At 38.2% G+C, this 9,103-nt stretch overlaps 2 protein-coding genes across 2 annotated transcripts; one reads left to right on the top strand and one right to left on the bottom strand.

Annotated features, from left to right (window-relative positions):
* Positions 1–1,813: 1,813 nt before the first annotated feature.
* On the top strand, positions 1,814–3,782 carry LOC111442590 (protein WALLS ARE THIN 1-like). Its single transcript, XM_023079999.1, has 6 exons — positions 1,814–2,097; positions 2,175–2,237; positions 2,331–2,447; positions 2,540–2,951; positions 3,123–3,274; positions 3,357–3,782. Exons 1-6 carry the CDS (start codon positions 1,874–1,876, stop codon positions 3,547–3,549), a joined length of 1,161 nt encoding a protein of 386 aa, XP_022935767.1. The 5' UTR covers positions 1,814–1,873; the 3' UTR covers positions 3,550–3,782.
* A 1,301-nt stretch (positions 3,783–5,083) lies between these two features.
* Positions 5,084–8,599, bottom strand: LOC111443091 (probable GTP-binding protein OBGC2). The gene is made up of 10 exons (XM_023080724.1): positions 8,443–8,599; positions 7,772–8,247; positions 7,454–7,545; positions 7,279–7,362; positions 7,023–7,100; positions 6,587–6,787; positions 6,399–6,506; positions 6,123–6,197; positions 5,819–6,030; positions 5,084–5,493 (listed from the first exon to the last, which is right to left on the bottom strand). Exons 1-10 carry the CDS (start codon positions 8,523–8,525, stop codon positions 5,397–5,399), a joined length of 1,506 nt encoding a protein of 501 aa, XP_022936492.1. The 5' UTR covers positions 8,526–8,599; the 3' UTR covers positions 5,084–5,396.
* Between the last annotated feature and the right edge of the window lie 504 nt (positions 8,600–9,103).

Below are 9,103 nucleotides of genomic sequence, written 5' to 3'. Positions count from 1 at the left end.
TAACCGGAATACTTAGATATAAACTAGGTGTGAGAAGTGTAGTGATGAATTGGTATAGAAAGTAGAAAAAATTTTGGTTGAAGTTGGAGGGGAGGAAGGGTTTCAGAGAGGAGGAATGCAATGAAGAGAGGAGGTGGGAGTGGTGGTCGAAGCGCAGGCGGAGTCAGATTCAGAGGCAGTTTATTGTTGTTCACTGCCCCAAAAAGACCACCAAAAACCAGGCTTTGGCACTATAATACGTCATAATTACAAAGCGTGGCTCTCACACTTCCAACCCTAAATATATTCTTCTTCCACAACCCCATCACATAAACAATAGAGAGGAGATTCGCCTTTGAAAACTTGGAATGATGGCGGGTCGATTCAGGGAAGGCATTATGTCTGTTAAAGCTTAGAGAGTGGCATCAGAATTAAACCCCACCATCCAGAAATGGAACTCCAAACCCTTTTCTTTTTCCTTTTTAAAAACCCCCCCTGGGGTTACCCTTTCAACGGAAACATTAAACTATTGCATCACAATAAAGTGAGAAGAAGAAGAAAAAAAAAAGACTGTATATTCAAAGGTGGAAGCTTTGAGAGGAGTTTTATACACTGCAGAAGGTGTGCAAGAACAGCCTAGCCGACAGTGCTTCTGATTTCCGATGTGGGATTCCTCTTGGTTGTGGACAAAATAAGCGAAAACACTGTCTTTGATTCAATTCATTGTTTAATACAAAAGTGTTAAAATCCGATGTGGGATTCCTCTGGGTTGGGGTCGTGCGCGATATCCATCGATGGCGGCTCACCTCCTCTCCTCTCCTCTCCTCGGTGTTAATTCATCATTAGTCGCATGCTGCCAAAACAGAAGCTCTTTTTCCTTTTCATAATTCAATCAAATTCGGCGCACCTCTCTCTCCCAGTTTATTTTATTTTATTTATTTAAAATATTATTAAACTATTATATTTTTGTACCATTAATCTATTCATATTATTGCCCATAATTTAATCTAAAATTTGGAAACTTATCTTCCAAAGGGAAGAACTTTATAATAAAAAATAAATAAATATGTTGCTTTTAATTTAAATTTATTATACCTCAAAAGGATCCCACTTTTAATTTCACCTAAAAATTCATCGTATTAGAGGAATAAATCATTTTTCTATTTTTCTATTATAAAATATTAATAGCCCAACAACTATATTAACATTAACATTCACGATTCCAGGTCTATAATTCAACGTAATGTGGTTCATTTACGTACTTTGAATGTCACAATGATATTAGTATATCAATAACATCTTTCAACTAACTCAAAATAAAATTGAAGCATATATCAATAGTATAGGATCATTATTTCAAAGATGTTTAAATATAGATGTTTAAATATATGAAAAATACCTAAATTCACCACTAGTAAATATTGTTCTTTTTAGACTTTTCTTCTCGAGCTTCCTCTTAAGTTTTTAAAACGCATCTACTAGAGAAAGATTTTCACACACTTATAAACAATATTCTGTTCTAAAATTCTTTTCTTAATGAATATATATATTTATGTATGAAATGATTAAAGTCAAAATTGTGGATCATTATTCCATAAGCTTTTTTCTCTCTCTCTCTCTCCATGTTGATGTGTGTAATTGAATGAGGTTGTCTTGTCAGGTTAAGAGAAGGAGAGTGGGGGAGAGACGAATGTGGGAGACAAGTTTAAAACATTTGAAAGCCACAACAGTTGACACTACGTCTTTTTAGGTCTTCTCTGGGCCCTTCCTCCATTCCTTCCCCCCTTCTCCCCCTTTCCTTCCATTTCTGTATTTATATCTCCAAACCCTCCCCCCACTCTCTTCACAAACCCCATCTTCTTCCTTCTCTTAATCTCTTAATAGATTCTCTGAAATGGCCGATATTGGGAGCTCAGCTTCTGGGAGCACAATGTGGTGCTCCATTCCCGAGAAGCTTCAGCTCCATGCCGCCATGCTGGCCTTGCAGTTTGGCTACGCTGGCTTCCACGTTGTCTCAAGGGCTGCCCTCAATATGGGCATTAGTAAACTTGTGTTCCTTGTTTACAGGAACATCATTGCCTTTCTCCTCCTCCTTCCCTTTGCATATTTCCTCGAAAAGTATACTCCTTTTCTTTCCTTCTCATTATCCTCTTTATGCTTTCCTACACCAACTCATTATTTCATGTTCTTTTCAGGAAGGAACGCCCTCCCATTTCTCTCAATTTCCTCCTTCAATTCTTCCTTCTTGCCCTCGTTGGGTATGCCCCCACTTTTACCTATAAACCAACTAAAACAATATTTATTTATTTATTTCTATACTTTATTCTAATTTTTAATTTTGGGTCTAATAGAATCACGGCCAATCAAGGGTTCTACTTGCTAGGTTTGGAGCACACGTCGCCGACGTTTGCATCGGCTATACAAAACTCGGTTCCGGCCATTACATTTCTCATGGCAGCATTGCTCCGGCAAGACATCTATTTATTTATACACAATTTTTTTTAACGCTAAGACGTGGAAAAAATTGAATTGATTTTTGGAGTTGTTTGTACGATTGCAGGATAGAACAAGTGCGATTAAACAGGAAAGATGGTATAGCGAAAGTGATGGGAACAATATGCTGTGTTGCTGGGGCCACAGTGATCACTCTCTACAAAGGTCCAACCATATACAGCCCTGGTGCTTCGCTGCAAGCAGCCACCATCTCACCCATTTTTGCTTCACTTGGGGACGCAAACGGCAAAAGCTGGACCCTGGGCTGCATCTTCTTGATCGGCCATTGCTTGTCCTGGTCTGGATGGCTTGTTTTGCAGGCCCCTGTTTTGAAAAAATACCCGGCTCGTCTCTCTGTCACTTCTTATACATGTTTCTTTGGGATCATCCAATTTGTTTTCATCGCTGCTATTGCTGAGAGAGATTCTCAGGCTTGGCTTTTCCACTCCGGTGGCGAAATTTTCAGCGTTCTCTATGCAGTAAGTGGGACTCCCCTAATTAAGAGATGGATCATGTGTTTATAAATAAGAAATACATTTTTTTTTATTATAAGGCCTTCTCGAAAAAGAAAAAAAAAAATTAGGAAGAGCTTATGCTCAAACTGGACTAGACAGTATCTATTAATTTAAATAAATGGGTTAAATGTACAGGGAGTGGTAGCTTCGGGAATTGCTTTCGCGGTGCAGATATGGTGCATTCAAAGAGGTGGCCCGGTGTTCGTGGCTGTTTATCAACCAGTTCAGACACTCGTTGTGGCGGTCATGGCTTCCTTCGCGTTGGGTGAAGAGTTCTTCTTGGGAGGGTAGGTCTCCTTTTTTCAGTTACTTTATGAAAAAGTAAAGAAGGATGAAAATGATTGTTAATAATGTGAGCGTGATGAACAGGATCATCGGGGCAGTGCTGATCATCACCGGCTTATACTTCGTCCTATGGGGCAAAAGCGAAGAGAGAAAATTTGCACTTGAGAAGGCAGCCATACTCTCCGCTTCAGACCACAGTAACAGCAGAGCCCCCGCTCACATCAAGCCCTCCATGACTCAGCCACTTCTCATCCACTCAACAAACGACAACGTTTGACTTCACCCACCTCAATGTTCCAGCTCCATGTTTCCCACAGTCTTAAAAAGCAAGCTTGTGTGTGTACTAAGATTTTCATCTTTCTTTTCTTTTGCCCATCTTTTGTTGACTTTTTTTTTTTTTAACTATTATTTGTCTCAATGGCTTTTGTTAATTGGAGATGGGTTTGGGGGAGAAGTAAAAGGGATGAACTTTGTCTTCATCAATGTCACTTTGAGCTAATATTTGCTGTTTTTAAACTATTATCTTAGTTTATGTTTTTGATTTACAAAACTCCAAACGACGTCGTGGCCGACAATTTAGAACATGATATAATGAAGGTGATTAGTTTAATAATGAGTGGTATATCTTTTAAGCAACATAATAAGTAGCGATGGGAGATGGGTGTGTATTCCCTTTTGTGAATGGATCTTCTTTTTAGCCAAAATTCCACTTTTCCATGTGTAGGAAGGTATACTTTTGATCGGCTTTATAGGTTTTTGGGGAAAAGGGAAAAAGGAGAAGAAAAAGAACCGGCCGTGCTCTCCTGAATTGTTGCTGTCTCTCTAGTGGAAATGTTGTTGTTTGAAAAGATATTGAAAGCATGGGGTTTAGATTAATGATATAATATAATAGCTAGAGAGGGAGGAATTAAAGTAACTTTGTAATGCAAGTTGGGGTCAGACCATCATTTCATGAGACTAGATTGGACGAGAGAGTCGGTGGAACAAGGATATCAAACCTGAATAACACTGAAGTATTACCTAACTCCTTTCTCTCTTACGAAAGATGCCACATTATTAAGCATGTATTGTATGAGAAAACGATACACCGACTGACTCCCAAGTTAGAACAATATACAACTAGACTTTGAAAATTAGGATGCACGAGATATGCTCTTTCTCCCAGCCTAAGATCTATAGGAAAGAAGATCTCACATTGAATGTAAAGAGGAACGAGTGCCAGCGAAAACGCTGGGCTTCGAAGAGGAGATGGATTGTGAGATCCCACGTCAGTTGGAGAGGAGAACGAAATATTTTTTACAATGGTATGGAAAACATTCTCTACAAGGGTATGAAAATCTCTTCTATTTTAAAAACTTTGAAAAAAAAAAAAAAAAAAAAAAAGAAGACAATATCCGTTAGCGATAGACTAGGGTACGGACCTTCCCAATGGTATGATATTGTCTTATTAGCCCTTTAATTAGTCAACGTGAGATTCCTCTCCCAACGCTCCACAACCCATTAGATTGAAGGAATCGACCATGTCTCGACTACCATTGTAATATCATAACAGCTTACTGAGTACACCTCAGTTAAGTAGATAGGATGTTTGAAAGGGCTATCATAGAAGCCTTATACTAATTCAAAATTGGTATCTTTTTTAGAAAGTATTTGTGGAGACAAGGATTTGGATGTTTGGGGAGTCACTTTTTGAATAATTGCAAACAATGCATCAAAAACCACTTTAATTTGTTGAGAAAAGCAAGCCAAGTACATGTAAAAAGAGACTCATGCAAAAGCACTCCAATTCAAAGCTATAGAGAGAGTGGATATGCTGAAATATCAAGATAAAGTGGATCTGAATGGCAAATAATAATAAGAATAATACACATAATCTTCCCTAATAGCTACCCGAATTGAACCATAAAATGAAATTTCTCATCGACACAGTAAATTGAGTCTTGGAAATATATATATATATATACACACATAAAAAGCTTACCAAGGGCTGAAGCACATCATAGATCCCACAAGCAGCTGCCTTCAAAAATGATAATATCCCAAGTGAAATCAAGTGCATCATTCTCACTGAGCACCAAGAAATTGAGTGCATTACGAGGGAGGGTAAATGGTATCTGACTTCAGTTAACCACCCAAATTCATCGACACTCCATCGGAATCTCTGCACTTCCTCAACGCTGCTCGAATCTCTTTCAACATTAAACTTATATTGATACCTTTCCTGCAAATGGTACATTGGAGAGGACAATGAAGATTTGAATGGTAAATATTGAGAACAAAAATGTTAATTTTTCAGGACAGATCGAGGGTGAGGGTGAGGGGGAAGAATGAAAATGTTGCACAAAACCAACACCATCTCCTACTTATAAGCTAACGTTTTAAGATAGCTATGAACGACATGAGACCGAACATGACGTTATAGCATTTTAGTTTTAAGTTTCAACCACTGTCCTTAAAACTCAGAACAGGGATTCATTCACAATATCTTATATTAAAGTTTCAAAGCCAAAGAAAAAAAGTCTAGACAAGTTAAGAGTAGAACTTACAGAACACTGACGCCTACGACAGAAAGAGGACGGGGATAGTCTTCAATCTCTCTATCCTGATGACCTGCAACTGGAATTTCCGAAGGAGTTGCAAGATCGCCTTCTGGAAGTGACGATTCTACACTGTTTTCATACCCCACTTGCTCAGGATAAAGATCATCCCTTCCAATTCTCAATATTTCCTCAGTTATGGATGGAAGCCTATCCCTGGCCTGAAAAGGGTAATTTAACATTTACAGTGTTGCTTTGAATTCCTTTTTTTCATGGACAAAGTAAAAGTGAAGAAGATCATGAAAGCACAAACCTCAGGAAGGTCAATCTTATTTAGCACCACAACATACGGCCTTTCAAGGTAATTAGGATTGTACATCCGCAATTCCTGTATAACTCACAAAGAAATACATGACTCTAATTTAATATGATTAACCAACCAACAACACTAATTGATAACAATAGGAGAATATACAATAAGATGTTACGACCATGAGGAGACCGAAGAATGAACCAAAAAGTATCGATAAGAACACGGACAGCAGGACAGCAGGGCAATTTTCAAAACAAAACAAAGATGAAAGCTTACTTCTCTCACAGTCCTATAGTCATTGACAGGGCTCTCTGCAGCTGCATCGACGACATGAACCAACAGCCGGGTCCTTCTCAGATGTCTCAGGAAGTTACGTCCAAGACCCTAAAGAACATAATAGATTGGAAAATCAAAGCTTCCAAACAAAATTTGTTTAAGGGAAAAAAAACAACATTATGCAATACCTTACCCAAATGAGCACCTTCTATAAGACCTGGTAAATCTGCTAAAGTGGCTTCAGATTGATACATTCCTGCTCCTAAACTGGGATCCCCACCAAGGCGTCCAAGGTTTGGAATTAAAGTAGTGAAAGGATAGTCTGCAATATCGGGTTTTGCAAGAGTAATGGCTGCCAGAAGCGTTGATTTTCCAGCATTGGGAAGTCCCTATAACAACAAAAGCAGAAAAGCGTTTGTAGTTAGATAAAAACAATTGTAACAAGTAGTTCAAAATCATGACTCAGAACTCCACAAATGGTTCGAACCGCCCTTCATTTCTGATAGTAGTCACTGAAGATAAAGGGTAAGAGTTGGGATGTATTTACTAGAGAAATTACAGAGGTATGTGACCTGCAGAAATATAGAAAATAGGGGTAAAATAAAATAAACTGGATGTACTCACAACCAGACCGACATCGGCAACTACCCGAAGAATCAACTCCAAGCTGACCTCTTCCCCAGGTTGACCAAATACCAGAACCTAAAAATAAAGTATTTCTGATTAATAAGTATCAAACATATGAAGAGAAGTTTGCAATTGCAAATATCATTGCACCTTTTAACGAATTCTCATGCGAAATTCTTGTTTCTATCTCAAGGTAGGAATTCATTGATATCTCACATGAATTAATACAAATATAAATGTTCATAACCTTCACCTTATCACTTTCATCTCTCATCACATTGGAGGTCAGAGACATCAGCTTTCTCCTTCTACTCTCTGGCGTATCTATCAGGCTTATCTGCAAAAAAATTATACTAAACCTTTTGTAAAAAAATTAATCTCGGTTTAGTAAAAAGTAAACAAAGAAGAAACGTTCATCATACTCATACCCCTCCTTGTCCTCCTCTAGCAACAAGAATCTCATCACCTGGATGGACCAGATCAGCCAACAATTTTCCTCTTTTACGTTTTATAACAGTACCTATAGCATAAAAACCCATGTACGATCATTACACCAGCACGCAGAGTATGATAACAGTGGCAAGGTTGAAAGTGTAATAGATTTCTTAACTAGACCCAATCATGAAGCTCGCAGAAGAAGTAAGTGGAAAATAAGATCCCAAGTATTTCAAGAACTCATTCAATCCATCCCAACTCAATTTATATTGATTAGCAAGTTTGTACCCAAATCAATACATTATACAGACCTATAGGAACAGGAATGCGCAGAGTTGGGGCAGCAAATCCATTGTGCAATTGGGAGGTCAAAACGCCCATTGCATCAACATTGCCACCACGTTTTGCATTATACCGGCTCTTGGTGTGGAATTCCAGCAGTGAGTCTTTCCCCTCATCGGCATAAATTACCACATCTCCACCACGGCCACCCATGGGAAGAATTAGAGACCCATCAAAGTCCCTTTTATACAAACTTTTCTTCTTCGCCTTCTCCTTCTCCTTCCCATGTTTTCCTTGGGACTTGCTTGTTTGTTGGTTAGGCATACTAAGAACTGTACCGTGTCCTCCATCTCCTGAACGAACTGTTATGATAGCCTGATCAAAATACTTATGAGGTTCTTTCGTTAACGTAGCTGGGTTAGCGGAAGAGTCCACCACCCTAGCTAATTTGCACTTAATTGAGCTGTAGCTCAAATACCCAGAGAAATTTCTGTTTCGGTAACGCCTATGGATAACAAAATTAATGAGTTATTTTCAAACAAACGTAGAAGCTTGTATAAGAAATGGAAAAGCAGATGTCGTGTATGTGTATAAAGAACTAATCGCTGCCACTACAATTGAAGAACAGAAATATGACAAGAGCTCACGCGAAGAAAATTCATTGAGCAGAAATTGAGGTTAACAGAGAGTAGAACCACACCTCTTTGGGAAGACGCTAAAGGAGAAGCTCCTGTCATGGAGAACAAACGAGGAAGACGACGGAGGAGAAACAATTGACAACATTATCCCGAAAACGGAAATGTTTCAGAGTCGGGAGTTGGGATCTTCTGCAGAATCATGAACAAGTTAGGGAGCTTGCCGCCAATGAGCCCATGACGTAACTGGACACTTGACATTCTGCTTGCTTCAATTTTCCATGTTTATGAAAAAGGCCCAATAACTTTATTTGAGCCCAAATATCTAAGCCCAATTTCTACTCGATTTTGAACCAAAGGTGACCTAGAAAGACAGAGAGAGAATAATAATAACGTATTTTACATAGACCAAAAATTTAGATTAATTTACTAATTCAGGACGAAGGACAAAATGAATCCTCATTTATTTTGTGACAAAATTTAAATTCGGATAAAGAAGAGAAGGAGATCTTAAAGCATTCTCACAATTAATCTTCTGGAAAGTTCTCCAATTAATCTTAAAGCATAATTATCATGATTAGGATTAATACTCTAATCATCCATGAGATAATCTGTGCATAATTATGGTGATTAATAATTTATCGCTCTGTTTAACTATTTTTGAAAATTAATTCCACCGTTAGATGTATTAACACCTAAATTAAAACTCACCCTTTGACAATCAGT

This window comes from Cucurbita moschata, unplaced genomic scaffold, assembly GCF_002738365.1.
Source record: "Cucurbita moschata cultivar Rifu unplaced genomic scaffold, Cmos_1.0 Cmo_Scf00005, whole genome shotgun sequence".
Taxonomy (NCBI): Eukaryota; Viridiplantae; Streptophyta; class Magnoliopsida; order Cucurbitales; family Cucurbitaceae; genus Cucurbita; species Cucurbita moschata.
Note: the sequence above shows the minus strand (reverse complement) of the source record. Positions and strands in the feature narration are given on the sequence as shown.

What these genes read in the sequence shown, in the direction of transcription:
- LOC111443091 (XM_023080724.1), bottom strand. Translation starts at nt 8,525, where the DNA reads ATGTTGTCAATTGTTTCTCCTCCGTCGTCTTCCTCGTTTGTTCTCCAT. An exon ending in GCGCATTCCTGTTCCTATAG is followed by an intron (nt 7,546 to 7,771) that starts GTCTGTATAATG and finishes TTTATGCTATAG; the next exon opens with GTACTGTTATAAAACGTAAA. An exon ending in ATAAGATTGACCTTCCTGAG is followed by an intron (nt 6,031 to 6,122) that starts GTTTGTGCTTTC and finishes TACCCTTTTCAG; the next exon opens with GCCAGGGATAGGCTTCCATC.
- LOC111442590 (XM_023079999.1), top strand. Translation starts at nt 1,874, where the DNA reads ATGGCCGATATTGGGAGCTCAGCTTCTGGGAGCACAATGTGGTGCTCC. An exon ending in TTTGCATATTTCCTCGAAAA is followed by an intron (nt 2,098 to 2,174) that starts GTATACTCCTTT and finishes TGTTCTTTTCAG; the next exon opens with GAAGGAACGCCCTCCCATTT. An exon ending in TTCCTTCTTGCCCTCGTTGG is followed by an intron (nt 2,238 to 2,330) that starts GTATGCCCCCAC and finishes TGGGTCTAATAG; the next exon opens with AATCACGGCCAATCAAGGGT.